At 49.0% G+C, this 20,498-nt stretch overlaps 1 protein-coding gene across 1 annotated transcript in view; it reads right to left on the reverse strand.

Annotated features, from left to right (window-relative positions):
• Positions 1 to 2,360: 2,360 nt before the first annotated feature.
• dera (deoxyribose-phosphate aldolase (putative)) overlaps positions 2,361 to 20,498 on the reverse strand; it is a 65,589-nt gene continuing 47,451 nt past the window's right edge. Inside the window, exons 4-9 of the mRNA XM_079263512.1 lie at positions 7,151 to 7,246; positions 6,923 to 7,057; positions 6,382 to 6,510; positions 3,587 to 3,699; positions 2,666 to 2,815; positions 2,361 to 2,582 (exon numbers count right to left, since the gene is read on the reverse strand). Coding sequence (XP_079119638.1) covers positions 2,526 to 2,582; positions 2,666 to 2,815; positions 3,587 to 3,699; positions 6,382 to 6,510; positions 6,923 to 7,057; positions 7,151 to 7,246 — 680 coding nt within the window. The 3' untranslated portion in view covers positions 2,361 to 2,525. The remainder of the gene's footprint in view (positions 2,583 to 2,665; positions 2,816 to 3,586; positions 3,700 to 6,381; positions 6,511 to 6,922; positions 7,058 to 7,150; positions 7,247 to 20,498) is intronic.

Genomic DNA, 20,498 nt, shown 5'->3' on the forward strand with positions numbered 1-20,498 from the left:
ATCCCTGATACACCCCACAACTGCAGAGTCATCAGAGTATTTCTGCAGATGACAGGACTCAGAGTTGTACTGGAAGTCTGAGGTGTACAGAGTGAAGAGGAATGGCCAGAGTACAGTTCCTTGTGGTGCACCAGTGCTGCTGACCTCCATCTCAGACACACAACCTTTCAGTCTCACAAACTGGGGTCTGTTTGTGAGGTAGTCATAGATCCAGGTGGTTGTGGAGGTATCCACCTGGAATTTATGGAGCTTCTCACATAACAAAGCAGGCTGAATGGTATTAAAAGCACTGAGAAATGAAAGAACATGACCCTCAGAGTGCTGCCTGAATGGTCCAGATGAGAGTGTGCTCTCTGGAGCAGGTATATGATGGTATCTTCAACCCCAAGTCCATTACGATATGCAAACTGGAATGGGTCCTGAAAGGTGTTTACTTGCTTGTTGAGGTGAGCCAGTAAGAGTCTCTCCAGGACTTTCATGATGTGAGATGTCAGGGCAACTGGTCTGTAGTCACTTGGTTCAGCTGGTTGTGTTTTTTTAGGCACTGGAACAAGGCAGGAGGTTTTCCACAGCACTGGGACTCTATTTTGTCTCAGACTGGTGTTGAAAAGGTGCTGGAGAATCGGACATAGTTGTTCTGAGCAGGTCTTGAGAACTCTGGGACTGACACCATCTGGACCTGCAGCCTTGTTCTGGTTCAGTTTCTCAAGTTGCTTCTTAACCTGATTGCAGGAGACAAACAAGGTGGAGGTCTCAGGATGTCCTGATGTGGAGGGAGATGAAGCTGTGTTCTGGTCCATGACTGAGCTGCAGGGTGACAGATTGGAGGTGTGACAGGAAAGCAGTGGGCTTATGGAGGGTGTGTGGTCTGTTGGGCTGGAGGTAGGGGGTGAACTGAACCTGTTGAAGAATATGTTCAGCTCATTAGCTCTGTCCAGACCTCCATCAGGCTGGTCCCCCTTTAACTTGAAGCCGGTGATCTTCTTCATTCCAGACCACACATCCCTCAGGTTATTCTGCTGGAGCTGACTTTCTAACTTCTTCCTGTAGTCCTCCTTGCACTTCTTAGTTTGTGTTTTAAGTTGTTTTTGTGTTGCCCTCAATAACTCCCTGTCTCCATCCCTGAAGGCTTTCTTTTTGATGTTCAGCAGCTTTTTCAGGTCACTGGTGATCCAGGGTTTGTTATTGGGGAAGCACCTCACTGTTCTTGTTGGGACGATGCTGTCCACACAGAAGTTTATGTAATCTGTCACACACTCAGTCATGGCGTTGTCGTCGTCTCCATGAGGTTCACAGAGGACGTTCCAGTCTGTAGCCTCAAAGCCTCCTCTAAGAGCATCTTCAGCTTCAGCAGACCAGATTTTGATAGTCTTTGTGATGACTGGTTGCTGCTGAACGATGGGCTTGTAGGTGGAGGTGAGAAGAACCAGATTATGGTCAGATCTTCCTAAAGGAGGCAGGGCAGAACAACTGGATCCATTATTCATATTTGCATAAAATAAGTCCAACATCTTATTTTCTCTGGTGGAGCAGCTGACAAACTGCTGGAATGTTGGTAGAGTTGCAGAGAGGGAGACGTTGTTGAAGTCTCCGGAGATCGCCATGAATGAGTTTGGATGCTGTGTTTGTAGCCGAGCAACGACGGAGCTCATTACCCATGACGACGGTCAGGAGAAATGGTTTAAATCTCCATCACTTTCTCCTCTGTCTCACTCCTGCTCTGCATCCTCTTCTCTTTCTTTTCAACTCAATCGGGATTTGATGTGTTGTTTCGCTGATATTCCTGATTTGGGAGAGTTTAATCAGTTGATCCTGATTGTAAACAAGTCTTTCGTTGCCATGGAGACTCATCATAACAAGCCTTGAAAGAGCAAAAATATGCAAAATAATTCCTCCTTGCAGCACACCCTCTGAACCGGCATGAAATCCTCAGAAAAAAAGACACAATTTGAGGTAATATCTATGCAAGAAGACTTTGTACTTTAAAAAAAATCAAGATAGCAAGTTAGAGCTACTACAATCTGCTGCCAACAGACGGCGATATCTAGAATGGAATGTCTTGTTTGTGAGGAAAAATGATCAGAAGCTCTAAGTGGACGTTGATGTTTGAACTGTGTTTGGTTGAGATGCTGATGCTGGTGGAGTCTTTTAGCATCGCTGCTATGCTACATGTTAGCATCATGGCATCCCCAGTATGACTCTTACTGGTGTTGAGATTCTCTGAACAATACATGAATAAACTCACTGAGTTCCCAGTCTGGCTTTATTTATTAGTGCATCAGTATAATCCAGAATACTTTCTTATTACAGAAACCACCTTCATCCTTGTATTGATGAAAGAAAGGAACAGAAATCATACAGCATATATTACCTTTTATTCAGTTTTGTTGTCATGGCAGCACTAGCTCATTAATTATTGTGTATTAAAAGCTGACAGATTCATCCTGACAACGTGTCCTTCCTTCTCTGACTAAGGCCTGTTTGGTGATTCTGAGGTTCTGATTGGCTGTTGCAGAAGGTGAACTTCAGGCCATGGGAAGCTCGTGATAGGCTGCATACTGTCCGGTCACCTGATGGTAGATCTGCACAAACCAGAAGAAAAGGAGAGGATGTGGGAGAAGGCAGATATGAAGCTGCGTGATCAGGACAGAGATGCTCTCCTCACCTGCCTCTCGATGTCAGACAACAGGCTGCTGGCTCCCAGGCGGAACAGGTGAGGGCACAGCCAATCAGAGCCCAGCTCCTCTTTGATCAGAGTTAACCATACCAGAGACTCCTGAGCCGTCCGGATCCCCCCTGCTGGTTTAAAGCCCACCTGGAGTAACACACACCGACCTGTCAGAGCAGTAGAATGTCCTCTTCCCACATTCCCACCTCCCAGTCCATGTCCCAGCCCACCTCCCAGTTCATGTCCCAGCCCACCTCCCAGTCCATGTCCCAGTCCACCTCCCAGTCCATGTCCCAGTCCACCTCCCAGTCCATGTCCCAGTCCACCTCCCAGTTCATGTCCCAGTCCACCTCCCAGTCCATGTCCCAGTCCACCTCCCAGTCCATGTCCCAGTCCACCTCCCAGTCCATGTCCCAGTCCACCTCCCAGTCCATGTCCCAGTCCACCTCCCAGTCCATGTCCCAGCCCACCTCCCAGTCCATGTCCCAGTCCACCTCCCAGTCCATGTCCCAGCCCACCTCCCAGTCCATGTCCCAGTCCACCTCCCAGTCCATGTCCCAGCCCACCTCCCAATCCATGTCCCAGTCCACCTCCCAGTCCATGTCCCAGTCCATGTCCCAGCCCACCTCCCAGTCCACCTCCCAAACCGAATCCCAGTCCACTTCCCAGCCCACTTCTAAACCGAATCCCAGCCCACCTCCCAGTCCATGTCCCAGTCCACCTCCCACTCCACCTCCCAGTCCATGTCCCAGTCCACCTCCCACTCCACCTCCCAGTCCATGTCCCAGTCCACCTCCCAGTCCATTTCCCAGTCCATCTCTGGTAAACTGGGAGGCACTGGAAAATCAGTGTGGGTGTCTGTAAACAGCTCGGTGAGGAATGACAGCGACTCGTTGATAGAAGCGGGTTCTACTGTACCTTCTGGCCTGTACACAGGAAGTAGTCCCTGATGGCTCTCACCATCACTATGGCAACAGGATAGGTAGCATTGACGGTCTCCTTTCCGGTGGAGGTCTTGATGAAGTCAGAACCTGGTTAATCAGATAGTACAGACACCCAGTTGACTCCCGTCCACATGTCCCCCCATGCTGCCCTGGTCTGAAGACATCAGCTAGTTCCAGTGGATTAAAACCAGTACGGCGTAATCCAGCCAGTAGACCAGGAGCAGGCAGTCTGCTCAGACCAGACAGGAACAGATGTTTCTGGACGGTTAGGAATAAAAAATCCCCCAGTTTTCCTTCCTTTGGAGCCATTTGCCGTTTCCAGCTTATGTTTTATCGGCTTTTCTGGTAAAAATAGAAAATGAAATGACACTGTTTAATAGACTGCCAACAAACTGCGGGCTGGAAGGAAGAGAAACAGCCTTTCTGCCTGCCTGGTGTGTAATGACTGTTCATTACTGCACAGAACAAGTTCAGCACTTCCTAGTTCATTAAGGACATGTTCTACACATTATGTCCCCCCCCCCCCCCCCACCTCAAACTGGCATAATCTTAAAGATTCGTTATGGGGAGTCTTAATTACCAGATAATGGATAATGGTTATTAAATGCGGGTGGCGGTAATGAAGCTCTATTCATTTGCCTGAGCAGGGGGATACTGGCGGAGAACAGCCGAGGAAAATAGCCCCTTGTCACAGATTGATAGGTGAAATTATCATTCAATTTCAGGAATCTAATATGCAATTCATAGGAACATTGGAGATTAAGAAGCCAGCGTGGCGACAAAAGCAATGTATTATAATAATGATCTCTGACAGAGCTCCCGACGGTTTGGTTGGCTAATCGGCGTATTCTGTCTGTGACAAGGTTCAGTCATCAAGCTGACCTTTCTAAACGAAAAGAAACCGCCATGCAGACAGTCTGCAGCGGCAGCCTGGCGGTCACGTGTAGCGTAGCTTCAGGTTGGGCTTCACCCACACCAGCAGTCTGCAGGACTCGGATCAGCCGGGAATTCTGGAAAATCTCAGAGGTTGTCCAGCTGGTTTGGGACAAACTCACGCAGTTCCAGTGACTGCTCACTAGGAGGCGATATTTGCTTGAACGCCCAAGAAGAAGAAGCAGATCTGGCTAACTGATTGGCCAGGACTGAAAACGGCGGTCTGGTTTCTGTTGAACAGAGTGAGTCTGTAGAAGAAATGCACGACTCGGTCTTCCTCCAACGCTACATTCACATGTGTCCCACAGCGGAACTGGTCTGAACAACACAGGTCAGGTCTTTCCCATCAGACCAGTTTCACATGTGGTACTGAATCTGATCCATACGTGAAGCTGAGCTCAGTCTGAGCAGTCATATCTCACCAGAACCAGATCAGAACGCATAACCCCACGAGTAGCAGAACCAGAACCACATCAGTCCCCAGAGCCAGAACCAGAATTAAATCAGTCCCCAGAGCCAGAACCAGAACCACATCAGACCCAACGAGAAGCAGAACCAGAACCACATCAGTCCCCAGAGCCAGAACCAGAACCAGATCAGTCCCATAGACTGTGTATAAAAGATGGGCGGAGCCTCCGTGACGTCACCCGTAGGTTTCTGAAGAGCTGAATTGAAGCTTGGTGGGCGGTTCCTACCATCACCATCTTGGCAGAGGCGTGCGTGTCGTCTCACCCGGAAAATACAAATATGGGCAAAGAGGTGGAGCTGAGAGGGGGGCTGTGAGCGTCATGGTGGATGATTGACATCGAGCGAACTCCGACTTTCTGTAGCTAAGAGCTAACCGAGCTAACCCGGAGATAACAGGAGCTAACCAGCTAACGGAGGTAAGCGGGCTAAAGCTAAGTCACGTTGTTAACCGGCTAAAAACCGCGGTTGTTCTACGTTCTTCTGACTTGAAGCGGGAGATCGGGTACCTGTCAATCAAAAGGACACACCCCTAAATATGCCGAACTTTGAGATTAACTTACTTTTAAACGGGCGAGTTAGAAAAAAAATCACTCCCCCCACAGTTGTCATGAAGGTAAACCTGACCTATAAAACCTAAAATGGATTTTTGAACCAGGCTGTAAACATGTTTATTTCTGCTGTAAACATGTTTATTTCTGCTGTAAACGTGTTTATTTCTGCTGTAAACATGTTTATTTCTGCTGTAAACGTGTTTATTTCTGCTGTAAACATGTTTATTTCTGCTGTAAACATGTTTATTTCTGCTGTAAACGTGTTTATTTCTGCTGTAAACATGTTTATTTCTGCTGTGAACATGTTTATTTCTGCTGTAAACGTGTTTATTTCTGCTGTAAACGTGTTTATTTCTGCTGTAAACGTTTATTTCTGCTGTAAACGTGTTTATTTCTGCTGTAAACAAGTTTATTTCTGCTGTAAACATGTTTATTCCTGCTGTGAAGTTGGTCTTTTTAACATGGGAGTCTATGGAGATTCGCCCTGCTTTGCAGTCCCTAGTGGATAAAGGGAGAACTGCAGTTTTATGCACTTTAGGCTTCACTTTGAACCAGCAGAGGTTGCTGGTAAGTGTAACCGCATTGCGAGCAAGGCTGTACGTTGGGTGTTGAAGAGTTACATGTTACAGCCAACCTTAAGGAGGCGCCGTGTGACTATAAATCCACCTTAAAGAAGAACTGGAACATTCTGATATGTAAAGCAGCTGCACTGTGGCTTCCAGCAGACATCTGGTGAAACTGTGAAAAATGCTGCAACAGATGACGAAGCAGGACAAACAACTGAAACAATGATGGGCAGACTGAGTGAGTCACTGACCGGCCATCATGGCAACCATACTGGCTTTGTAGACGTTGGTGAAGGTTCCCAGCTCCCCGATGGCCAGGATGGTCTTCATGTGGGCGTCGCCGCAGGCCTCTCGAAACTGCCGAATCTCCTCGTACATGGCTGGAGAGGAGGAGGTGACAGTCAGACACTACAGTACCCTGCCAACTCGCTCTGTGGCTGCTGAAGCAGTGGGACCGGACAACCAGGTGGACCTGGGTCCACTGTGGACTCTCAGACCCACTCAGGTGTTCGTCTCTCAGACCCACTCAGGTGTTCGTCTCTCAGACCCACTCAGGTGTCCGTCTCTCAGACCCACTCAGGTGTCCGTCTCTCAGACCCACTCAGGTGTCCGTCTCTCCATCTTGTGGAGGTAAAAATGTGTTTTTATTGAACCAGAACTGAAATCTCCGTCCTCTGCGTGCTGCTGTAAACACACCACCTGTTCACAGCTGCCAAAGTCCAGGTGATGCGTTCAAGACAGTCCTGGAAAACCGAGGCTCGGGATCAGAGAGAAGTCATGAGGCAGGCGTACCTTCCCACTGTCCGGTGATGGCCAGCGTCCTGTTGATGACGATGTCGATCTCTGTGGCGCCGGCGCTCACGGCCAAGCGGACTTCCTGCAACCGGGTCTCCAGCGGCGTCTGACCCGCCGGGAAGCCTGTCGCCACTGGGAAAGCCAGAAAATTGGAATGTGAGAATCTTTTAGACACGCTGACATGTGGAGCTGAGAACAGGTGTGATCCGGTTTCAGGGGACTTACCTGACGCCACAGGAAGGCTGGAGTTGGCGGATTTCAGAGATCTGACGGCGTCAGCCACTCGAGACGGATACACACACACCGCCGCCGTGGTTATTCCTAACACACACAAACACACACACACACACACACACACACACACACACACACACACACACACAGCATGGGTTATCAGGTGAAGAAGTGGTGTGTGTCTCCCTCTGCTGGTGGGACCACATAATGCAGGCGTCATGGAGGAGTTCAGTCCAGCTTCACACACCGCAACATCTCCCAGTAAACCCAGAACCACTCCAGTTCCTCTCCCTAAATCAACCCGTCCACGTCTAAATCAACCGGTCCACGCCTAAATCAACCAGTCCACGTCTAAATCAACCGGTCCACGTCTAAATCAACCGGTCCGCGCCTAAATCAACCGGTCCACGTCTAAAGCAACCAGTCCAGGTCTAAAGCAACCAGTCCACGTCTAAAGCAACCAGTCCACGTCTAAAGCAACCAGTCCAGGTCTAAAGCAACCAGTCCACGTCTAAAGCAACCAGTCCACGTCTAAATCAACCAGTCCAGGTCTAAAGCAACCAGTCCACGCCTAAAGCAACCAGTCTACGTCTAAAACAACCAGTCCACGTCTAAATCAACCAGTCCACGTCTAAATCAACCAGTCCACGCCTAAAGCAACCATTCCACGCCTAAATCAACCAGTCCACGTCTAAATCAACCAGTCCACGTCTAAAGCAACCATTCCACGCCTAAATCAACCAGTCCACGTCTAAATCAACCATTCCACGCCTAAATCAACCAGTCCACGTCTAAATCAACCAGTCCACGCCTAAAGCAACCATTCCACGCCTAAATCAACCAGTCCACGTCTAAATCAACCAGTCCACGTCTAAAGCAACCATTCCACGCCTAAATCAACCAGTCCACGTCTAAATCAACCAGTCCACGTCTAAAACAACCAGTCCACGCCTAAATCAACCAGTCCACGTCTAAAACAACCAGTCCACATCTAAAACAACCAGTCCACGTCTAAAACAACCAGTCCACATCTAAAACAACCAGTCCACGTCTAAACCAACCAGTTCACATCTAAAACAACCAGTCCACGTCTAAATCAACCAGTCCACGTCTAAACCAACCAGTTCACGTCTAAAGCAACCAGTCCAAGCCTAAAGCAACCAGTCCACGTCTAAACCAACCAGTTCACGTCTAAAGCAACCAGTCCAAGCCTAAAGCAACCAGTCCACGTCTAAATCAACCAGTCCACGTCTAAATCAACCAGTCCATGTCTAAAGCAACCAGCCCATGTCTAAACCAACCAGTCCACGTCTAAATTAACCAGTCCACGTCTAAAGCAACCATTCCACGGCTAAATCAACCAGTCCACGTCTAAATCAACCAGTCCACGTCTAAATCAACCAGTCCACGTCTAAAACAACCAGTCCACGTCTAAAGCAACCAGTTCACGTCTAAAGCAACCAGTCCAAGCCTAAAGCAACCAGTCCACGTCTAAATCAACCAGTACACGTCTAAATCAACCAGTCCACGTCTAAATCAACCAGTCCACGTCTAAAGCAACCAGTTCACGTCTAAAGCAACCAGTCCAAGCCTAAAGCAACCAGTCCACGTCTAAAGCAACCATTCCACGGCTAAATCAACCAGTCCACGTCTAAATCAACCAGTCCACGTCTAAATCAACCAGTCCACGTCTAAAACAACCAGTCCACGTCTAAAGCAACCAGTCCACGTCTAAATCAACCAGTCCATGTCTAAAGCAACCAGCCCACGTCTAAACCAACCAGTCCACGTCTAAATCAACCACTCCACGTCTAAACCAACCAGCCCACGTCTAAATCAACCAGTCCACGTCTAAAGCAACCATTCCACGCCTAAATCAACCAGTCCACGTCTAAATCAACCAGTCCACATCTAAAACAACCAGTCCACGCCTAAAGCAACCAGTCCACGCCTAGATCAACCAGTCCACGTCTAAAGCAACCAGTCTACGCGTAATCAACCAGTCCACGTCTAACGCAACCAGTCCACGTCTAAATCAATCAGTCCACATCTAAAACAACCAGTCCACGTCTAAAGCAACCAGTCCACGTCTAAACCAATCAGTTCACGTCTAAAGCAACCAGTCCAAGCCTAAAGCAACCAGTCCACGTCTAAAGCAATCAGTCCAAGCCTAAAGCAACCAGTCCACGTCTAAATCAACCAGTCCATGTCTAAAGCAACCAGTCCAAGCCTAAAGCAACCAGTCCACGTCTAAATCAACCAGTCCACGTCTAAAGCAACCAGTCCACGTCTAAAGCAACCAGTTCACGTCTAAAGCAACCAGTTCACGTCTAAAGCAACCAGTCCAAGCCTAAAGCAACCAGTCCACGCCTAAAGCAACCAGTCCACGTCTAAATCAACCAGTCCACGTCTAAAACAACCAGTCCACGTCTAACGCAACCAGTCCACGTCTAAATCAATCAGTCCACATCTAAAACAACCAGTCCACGTTTAAAGCAACCAGTCCACGTCTAAACCAATCAGTTCACGTCTAAAGCAACCAGTCCAAGCCTAAAGCAACCAGTCCACGTCTAAACCAACCAGTTCACGTCTAAAGCAACCAGTCCAAGCCTAAAGCAACCAGTCCACGTCTAAATCAACCAGTCCATGTCTAAAGCAACCAGTCCAAGCCTAAAGCAACCAGTCCACGTCTAAATCAACCAGTCCACGTCTAAAGCAACCAGTCCACGTCTAAAGCAACCAGTTCACGTCTAAAGCAACCAGTCCAAGCCTAAAGCAACCAGTCCACGCCTAAAGCAACCAGTCCACGTCTAAATCAACCAGTCCACGTCTAAAACAACCAGTCCACGCCTAAATCAACCAGTCCACGTCTAAAACAACCAGTCCACGTCTAAATCAACCATTCCACGTCTAAATCAACCAGTCCACGTCTAAATCAACCAGTCCACGTCTAAAACAACCAGTCCACGCCTAAAGCAACCATTCCACGCCTAAAACAAACAGTCCACGCCTAAATAAACCAGTCCACGTCTAAAACAACCAGTCCACGCCTAAAGCAACTAGTCCACGTCTAAATCAACCAGTCCACGTCTAAAGCAACCAGTGTACGCCTAAATCAACCAGTCCACGCCTAAATCAACCAGTCCACGTCTAAAGCAACCAGTCAACGTCTAAAACAACCAGTCCACGCCTAAAGCAACTAGTCCACACCTAAAGCAACTAGTCCACGTCTAATGCAACCAGTCCACGCCTAAAGCAACTAGTCCACGCCTAAAGCAACTAGTCCACGTCTAAATCAACCAGTCCACGCCTAAATAAACCAGTCCACGCATAAAGCAACCAGTCCACGCCTAAAGCAACCAGTCCACGTCTAAAGCAACCAGTCCACGCCTAAAGCAACCAGTCCACGTCTAAAGCAACCAGTCCACGCCTAAATCAACCAGTCCACGTCTAAATCAACCAGTACACGCCTAAATCAACCAGTCCACGTCTAAAACAACCAGTCCACGCCTAAATCAACCAGTCTACACTAGTGGTGCTAAACGGGACAAAACACGGTCGGACACGAACCAGTTTAATCACAGTCTTTTGTGTCCAGGTGAGGTTTCATTCTTCCTGTTTACATGTGAAACATTTCCATGTGAGGAAGGGACAGAGGGTTTACTGGGACGGAACGTTTACTGGGACAGAGGGTTTACTGGGATGAGTGTTTACTGAGACGGAACATTTACTGGGACAGAGGGTTTACTGGGACGATTGTTTACTGGGACGGAACATTTACTGGGATAGAGGGTTTACTGGGACGGAACGTTTACTGGGACAGAGGGTTTACTGGGACGGAACGTTTACTGGGACGGAGGGTTTACTGGGACGATTGTTTACTGGGACGGAACATTTACTGGGATAGAGGGTTTACTGGGACGGAACGTTTACTAGGACAGAGGGTTTACTGAGACAGAGGGTTTACTAGGACGGAATGTTTACTGGGACAGAGGGTTTCCTGGGACAAGTGTTTACTAGGACGGAACATTTACTGGGACAGAGGGTTTACTGGGACGGAACGTTTACTGGGACAGAGGGTTTACTGGGACGAGTGTTTACTGGGACAGATGGTTTACTGGGACAGAGGGTTTACTGGGACAGAGGGTTTACTAGGACGGAACGTTTACTGGGACAGAGGGTTTACTGTGACGGAATGTTTACTGGGACAGAGGGATTACTGGGATGAGCGTTTACTGGGATGGAACGTTTACTGGGACCGAGGGTTTACTGGGACCATTGTTTACTGGGACGGAACATTTACTGGGACAGAGGGTTTACTGGGACAGAGGGTTTACTGGGACGGAACATTTACTGGGTCAGAGGGTTTACTGGGACGGAACGTTTACTGGGACAGAGGGTTTACTGGGATGAGTGTTTACTGGGACAGAACATTTACTGGGACGAGCGTTTACTGGGATGGAACGTTTACTGGGACGGAATGTTTACTGGGACAGTGGGTTTACTGGGACGATTGTTTATGGGACGGAACATTTACTGGGACAGGGGGTTTACTGGGACGATTGTTTACTGGGACGGAACATTTACTGGGTCAGAGGGTTTACTGGGACAAAACATTTACTGGGACAGAGGGTTTACTGGGACGAGCGTTTACTGGGACAGAGGGTTTACTGGGATGGAACGTTTACTGGGACGGAATGTTTACTGGGACAGATGGTTTACTGGGACGATTGTTTACTGGGACGGAACATTTACTGGGTCAGAGGGTTTACTGGGACGATTGTTTACTGGGACGGAACATTTACTGGGTCAGAGGGTTTACTGGGACGGAACGTTTACTGGGACAGAGGGTTTACTGGGACGAGCGTTTACTGGGACAGAGGGTTTACTGGGATGGAACGTTTACTGGGACGGAATGTTTACTGGGACAGATGGTTTACTGGGACGATTGTTTACTGGGACGGAACATTTACTGGGTCAGAGGGTTTACTGGGACGGAACGTTTACTGGGACAGAGGGTTTACTGGGATGAGCGTTTACTGGGACAGAGGGTTTACTGGGATGGAACGTTTACTGGGACGGAATGTTTACTGGGACAGATGGTTTACTGGGACGATTGTTTACTGGGACGGAACATTTACTGGGTCAGAGGGTTTACTGGGACGGAACGTTTACTGGGACAGAGGGTTTACTGGGATGAGTGTTTACTGGGACAGAGGGTTTACTGGGACAGAACATTTACTGGGACAGAGGGTTTACTGGGACAGAGGGTTCACTGGGACGGAATGTTTACTGGGACGGAACATTTACTGGGACAGAGGGTTTACTGGGACGATTGTTTACTGGGACGGAACATTTACTGGGTCAGAGGGTTTACTGGGACGGAACGTTTACTGGGACAGAGGGTTTACTGGGATGAGTGTTTACTGGGAAGGAACATTTACTGGGACAGAGGGTTTACTGGGACGAGCGTTTACTGGGACAGAGGGTTTACTGGGATGGAACGTTTACTGGGACGGAATGTTTACTGGGACAGAGTGTTTACTGGGACAGATGGTTTACTGGGACATAGGGTTTACCGGGACAGAGGGTTTATTTGGACGGAATGTTTACTGGGACAGCGGGTTTACTGGGACAAGCGTTTACTGGGACGGAATGTTTACTGGGACAGAGGGTTGACTGGGACGATTGTTTACTGGGACGGAACATTTACTGGGACAGAGGGTTTACTGGGACGATTGTTTACTGGGACGGAATATTAACTGGGTCAGAGGGTTTAATGGGACGGAACGTTTACTGGGACAGAGGGTTTACTGGGATGAGGCTTTACTGGGACAGAACATTTACTGGGACAGAAGGTTTACTGGGACGAGCGTTTACTGGGACAGAGGGTTTACTGGGACAGAGGGTTTACTGGGATGAGTCTTTACTGGGACAGAACATTTACTGGGACAGAGGGTTTACAGGGACAGAGGGTTTACTGGGATGGAACGTTTACTGGGACAGATGGTTTACTGGGACGGAACGTTTACTGGGACAGAGGGTTTACTAGGACGAGCGTTTACTGGGACAGAGGGTTTACCGGGACATAGGGTTTACTGGGATGGAACGTTTACTGGGACAGAGGGTTTACCGGGACAGAGGGTTTACTGGGATGGAACGTTTACTGGGACGGAATGTTTACTGGGACAGAGGGTTTACTGGGACGATTGTTTATGGGACGGAACATTTACTGGGACGATTGTTTATGGGACGGAACATTTACTGGGACAGAGGGTTTACTGGGACGGAACATTTACTGGGACAGAGGGTTTACTGGGACGATTGTTTACTGGGACGGAACATTTACTGGGTCAGAGGGTTTACGGGGACGGAACGTTTACTGGGACAGAGGGTTTACTGGGACGGAACGTTTACTGGGACAGAGGGTTTACTGGGATGAGTGTTTACTGGGACAAAACATTTACTGGGACAGAGGGTTTACTGGGACGAGCGTTTACTGGGACAGAGGGTTTACTGGGACACAGGGTTTACTGGGATGGAACGTTTACTGGGACTGAATGTTTACTGGGACAGAGGGTTTACTGGGACAGATGGTTTACTGGGACAGAGGGTTTACCAGGACAGAAGGTTTACTAGGACGGAATGTTTACTGGGACAGAGGGTTTACTGGGACAAGCGTTCACTGGGACGGAATGTTTACTGGGACAGAGGGTTGACTGGGACGGAATGTTTACTGGGACAGAGGGTTTACTGGGACGAGTGTTTACTGGGAGAGATGGTTTACTGGGACAGAGGGTTTACCTGGACGGAATGCTTACTGGGACAGAGCGTTTACTGGGACAGAGGGTTTACTGGGACAGAGGGTTTACTGGGATGGAACGTTTACTGGGACGGAATGTTTACTGGGACAGAGGGTTTACTGGGACAGATGGCTTACTGGGACAGAGGGTTTACCAGGACAGAAGGTTTACTAGGACGGAATGTTTACTGGGACAGAGGGTTTACTGGGACAAGCGTTTACTGGGACGTAATGTTCACTGGGACAGAGGGTTGACTGGGACGGAATGTTTACTGGGACAGAGGGTTTACTAGGACGAGTGTTTACTGGGAGAGATGGCTCACTGGGACAGAGGGTTTACTGGGACAGAGGGTTTACCTGGACGGAATGTTTACTGGGACAGAGGGTTTACTGGGATGAGTGTTTACTGAGACGGAACATTTACTGGGACAGAGGGTGTACTGGGACGATTGTTTACTGGGACGGAACATTTACTGGGACAGAGGGTTTACTGGGACGGAATGTTTACTGGGACAGAGGGTTGACTGGGACGAAATGTTTACTGGGACAGAGGGTTTACTGGGACGAGTGTTTACTGGGAGAGATGGTTTACTGGGACAGAGGGTTTACTGGGACAGAGGGTTTACCTGGACGGAATGTTTACTGGGACAGAGGGTTTACTGGGACGAGTGTTTAATAGGACAGAGGGTTTACTGGGACGGAACATTTACTGGGACAGAGATTTTACTGGGACTAGTGTTTACTGGGACGGAACGTTTACTGAGACAGAGGGTTTACTGGAATGGAACGTTTACTGGGACGGAACGTTTACTGGGACAGAGGGTTTACTGGGTCGAGTGTTTACTGGGACAGAGGGTTTACTGGGATGAGTGTTTACTGGGACAGAACACTTACTGGGACAGAGGGTTTACTGGGACGGAACGTTTACTGGGACAGAGGGATTACTGGGACAAGCGTTTACTGGGACGGAACATTTATTGGGACAGAGGGTTTACTGGGATGGAACGTTTACTGGGATGGAACGTTTACTGGGACGGAACATTTACTGGGACAGAGGGTTTACTGGGACGACTGTTTACTGGGACAGAGGGTTTACTGGGACGGAACGTTTACTGGGACAGAGGCATTACTGGGACAAGCGTTTACTGGGACGGAACGTTTACTGGGACAGAGGGTTAACTGGGATGGAAATTTACTGGGACGGAATGTTTACTGGGACAGAGGGTTTACTGGGACGAGCGTTTACTGGGACGGAACATTTACTGGGACAGAGGGTTTACTGGCACGAGTGTTTACTGGGACGGAACGATTACTGGGACAGAGGGTCTACTGGGATGGAACGTTTACTGGGACGGAATATTCACTGGGACAGAGGGTTTACTGGGACAGAGGGTTTACTAGGACGGAATGTTTACTGGGACAGAGGGTTTACTGTGACAAGCGTTTACTGGGACGGAAAGTTTACTGGGACAGAGGGTTTACTGGGAAAGAGTGTTTACTGGGACGAGTGTTTACTGGGACAGATGGTTTACTGGGACAGAGGGTTTACTGGGACAGAGGGTTCACTGGGACAGAGGGTTCACTGGGACGGAATGTTTACTCGGAAAGAGGGTTTACTGGGACGAGCGTTTACTGGGACGGAACATTTACTGGGACAGAGGGTTTACTGGGACGGAATGTTTACTGGGACAGAGGGTTTACTGGGACGAGCGTTTACTGGGACGGAACATTTACTGGGACAGAGGGTTTACTGGCACGAGTGTTTACTGGGACGGAACGATTACTGGGACAGAGGGTCTACTGGGATGGAACGTTTACTGGGACGGAATATTCACTGGGACAGAGGGTTTACTGGGACAGAGGGTTTACTAGGACGGAATGTTTACTGGGACAGAGGGTTTACTGTGACAAGCGTTTACTGGGACGGAAAGTTTACTGGGACAGATGGTTTACTGGGACAGAGGGTTTACTGGGACAGAGGGTTCACTGGGACAGAGGGTTCACTGGGACGGAATGTTTACTCGGAAAGAGGGTTTACTGGGACGAGCGTTTACTGGGACGGAACATTTACTGGGACAGAGGGTTTACTGGGACGGAACGTTTTCTGGGACAGAGGGTTTACTGGGGTGAGTGTTTGCTGAGACGGAACATTTACTGGGACAGAGGGTTTACTGGGACGGAACGTTTACTGGGACAGAGGGTTTACTGGGACGGAACGTTTTCTGGGACAGAGGGTTTACTGGGATGAGTGTTTACTGAGACGGAACATTTACTGGGACAGAGGGTTTACTGGGACGACTGTTTACTGGGACGGAACATTTACTGGGACAGAGGGTTTACTGGGACGATTGTTTACTGGGATGGAACATTTACTGGTACAGAGTGTTTACTGGGACAGAACATTTACTGGGACAGAGGGTTTACTGGGACGGAACGTTGACTGGGACAGAGGGTTTACTGTGACGGAATGTTTACTGGGACAGAGGGATTACTGGGATGAGCGTTTACTGGGACGGATCGTTTACTGGGACAGAAGGTTTACTGGGACGATTGTTTACTGGGACGGAACATTTACTGGGACAGAGGGTTTACTGGGACGATTGTTTACTGGGACGGAACATTAACTGGGTCAGAGGGTTTACTGGGACGGAACGTTTACTGGGACGGAATGTTTACTAGGACAGAGGGTTTACTGGGACAGAGGGTTTACTAGGACGGAATGTTTATTGGGACAGAGGGTCTCCTGGGACGGAACGTTTACTGGGACAGAGGGTTTACTGGGACGAGTGTTTACTGGGACAGATGGTTTACTGGGACAGAGGGTTTACTGGGACAGAGGGTTTTCTAGGACGGAACGTTTACTGGGAAAGAGGGTTTACTGTGACGAAATGTTTACTGGGACAGAGGGATTACTGGGATGAGCGTTTACTGGGACGGATCGTTTACTGGGACAGAGGGTTTACTGGGACGATTGTTTACTGGGACGGAACATTTACTGGGACAGAGGGTTTACTGGGACGATTGTTTACTGGGACGGAACATTAACTGGGTCAGAGGGTTTACTGGGACGGAACGTTTACTGGGACGGAATGTTTACTAGGACAGAGGGTTTACTGGGACAGAGGGTTTACTAGGACGGAATGTTTACTGGGACAGAGGGTCTCCTGGGACGGAACGTTTACTGGGACAGAGGGTTTACTGGGACGAGTGTTTACTGGGACAGATGGTTTACTGGGACATAGGGTTTACCGGGACAGAGGGTTTATTTGGACGGAATGTTTACTGGGACAGCGGGTTTACTGGGACAAGCGTTTACTGGGACGGAATGTTTACTGGGACAGAGGGTTGACTGGGACGATTGTTTACTGGGACGGAACATTTACTGGGACAGAGGGTTTACTGGGACGATTGTTTACTGGGACGGAATATTAACTGGGTCAGAGGGTTTAATGGGACGGAACGTTTACTGGGACAGAGGGTTTACTGGGATGAGTCTTTACTGGGACAGAATATTTACTGGGACAGAAGGTTTACTGGGACGAGCGTTTACTGGGACAGAGGGTTTACTGGGACAGAGGGTTTACTGGGATGAGTCTTTACTGGGACAGAACATTTACTGGGACAGAGGGTTTACAGGGACAGAGGGTTTACTGGGATGGAACGTTTACTGGGACAGATGGTTTACTGGGACGGAACGTTTACTGGGACAGAGGGTTCACTGGGATGAGTGTTTACTGGGACAGAACATTTACTGGGACAGAGGGTTTACTAGGACGAGCGTTTACTGGGACAGAGGGTTTACCGGGACATAGGGTTTACTGGGATGGAACGTTTACTGGGACAGAGGGTTTACTGGGATGGAACGTTTACTGGGACGGAATGTTTACTGGGACAGAGGGTTTACTGGGACGATTGTTTATGGGACGGAACATTTACTGGGACGATTGTTTATGGGACGGAACATTTACTGGGACAGAGGGTTTACTGGGACGGAACATTTACTGGGACAGAGGGTTTACTGGGACGATTGTTTACTGGGACGGAACATTTACTGGGTCAGAGGGTTTACGGGGACGGAACGTTTACTGGGACAGAGGGTTTACTGGGACGGAACGTTTACTGGGACAGAGGGTTTACTGGGATGAGTGTTTACTGGGACAAAACATTTACTGGGACAGAGGGTTTACTGGGACGAGCGTTTACTGGGACAGAGGGTTTACTGGGACACAGGGTTTACTGGGATGGAACGTTTACTGGGACTGAATGTTTACTAGGACAGAGGGTTTACTGGGACAGATGGTTCACTGGGACAGAGGGTTTACCAGGACAGAAGGTTTACTAGGACGGAATGTTTACTGGGACAGAGGGTTTACTGGGACAAGCGTTCACTGGGACGGAATGTTTACTGGGACAGAGGGTTGACTGGGACGGAATGTTTACTGGGACAGAGGGTTTACTGGGATGGAACGTTTACTGGGACGGAATGTTTACTGGGACAGAGGGTTTACTGGGACAGATGGCTTACTGGGACAGAGGGTTTACCAGGACAGAAGGTTTACTAGGACGGAATGTTTACTGGGACAGAGGGTTTACTGGGACAAGCGTTTACTGGGACGTAATGTTCACCGGGACAGAGGGTTGACTGGGACGGAATGTTTACTGGGACAGAGGGTTTACTAGGACGAGTGTTTACTGGGAGAGATGGCTCACTGGGAGGAGGGTTTACTGGGACAGAGGGTTTACCTGGACGGAATGTTTACTGGGACAGAGGGTTTACTGGGATGAGTGTTTACTGAGACGGAACATTTACTGGGACAGAGGGTGTACTGGGACGATTGTTTACTGGGACGGAACATTTACTGGGACAGAGCGTTTACTGGGACGGAATGTTTACTGGGACAGAGGGTTGACTGGGACGAAATGTTTACTGGGACAGAGGGTTTACTGGGACGAGTGTTTACTGGGAGAGATGGTTTACTGGGACAGAGGGTTTACTGGGACAGAGGGTTTACTGGGACGAGTGTTTAATAGGACAGAGGGTTTACTGGGACGGAACATTTACTGGGACAGAGATTTTACTGGGACTAGTGTTTACTGGGACGGAACGTTTACTGGGACAGAGGGTTTACTGGAATGGAACGTTTACTGGGACGGAACGTTTACTGGGACAGAGGGTTTACTGGGTCGAGTGTTTACTGGGACAGAGGGTTTACTGGGACGGAACGTTTACTGGGACAGAGGGATTACTGGGACAAGCGTTTACTGGGACAGAACACTTACTGGGACAGAGGGTTTACTGGGACGGAACGTTTACTGGGACAGAGGGATTACTGGGACAAGCGTTTACTGGGACGGAACATTTATTGGGACAGAGGATTTACTGGGACAGAGGGTTTACTGGGATGGAACGTTTACTGGGATGGAACGTTTACTGGGACAGAGGGTTTACTGGGACGACTGTTTACTGGGACAGAGGGTTTACTGGGACGGAACGTTTACTGGGACAGAGGCATTACTGGGACAAGCGTTTACTGGGACGGAACGTTCACTGGGACAGAGGGTTAACTGGGATGGAAATTTACTGGGACGGAATGTTTACTGGGACAGAGGGTTTACTGGGACGAGCGTTTACTGGGACGGAACATTTACTGGGACAGAGGGTTTACTGGCACGAGTGTTTACTGGGACGGAACGATTACTGGGACAGAGGGTCTACTGGGATGGAACGTTTACTGGGACGGAATATTCACTGGGACAGAGGGTTTACTGGGACAGAGGGTTTACTAGGACGGAATGTTTACTGGGACAGAGGGTTTACTGTGACAAGCGTTTACTGGGACGGAAAGTTTACTGGGACAGAGGGTTTACTGGGAAAGAGTGTTTACTGGGACGAGTGTTTACTGGGACAGATGGTTTACTGGGACAGAGGGTTTACTGGGACAGAGGGTTCACTGGGACAGAGGGTTCACTGGGACGGAATGTTTACTCGGAAAGAGGGTTTACTGGGACGAGCGTTTACTGGGACAGAGGGTTTACTGGGACGGGACGTTTTCTGGGACAGAGGGTTTACTGGGACGGAACGTTTACTGGGACAGAGGGTTTACTGGGACGGAACGTTTTCTGGGACAGAGGGTTTACTGGGATGAGTGTTTACTGAGACGGAACGTTTACTGGGACAGAGGGTTTACTGGGATGGAACGTTTACTGGGACGGAATGTTTACTGGGACAGAGGGTTTACTGGGACGATTGTTTATGGGACGGAACATTTACTGGGACGATTGTTTATGGGACGGAACATTTACTGGGACAGAGGGTTTACTGGGACGGAACATTTACTGGGACAGAGGGTTTACTGGGACGATTGTTTACTGGGACGGAACATTTACTGGGTCAGAGGGTTTACGGGGACGGAACGTTTACTGGGACAGAGGGTTTACTGGGACGGAACGTTTACTGGGACAGAGGGTTTACTGGGATGAGTGTTTACTGGGACAAAACATTTACTGGGACAGAGGGTTTACTGGGACGAGCGTTTA

The sequence above is a fragment of the Telmatherina bonti genome (assembly GCF_933228915.1).
Source record: "Telmatherina bonti genome assembly, chromosome: 23".
Classification (NCBI taxonomy): domain Eukaryota; kingdom Metazoa; phylum Chordata; class Actinopteri; order Atheriniformes; family Telmatherinidae; genus Telmatherina; species Telmatherina bonti.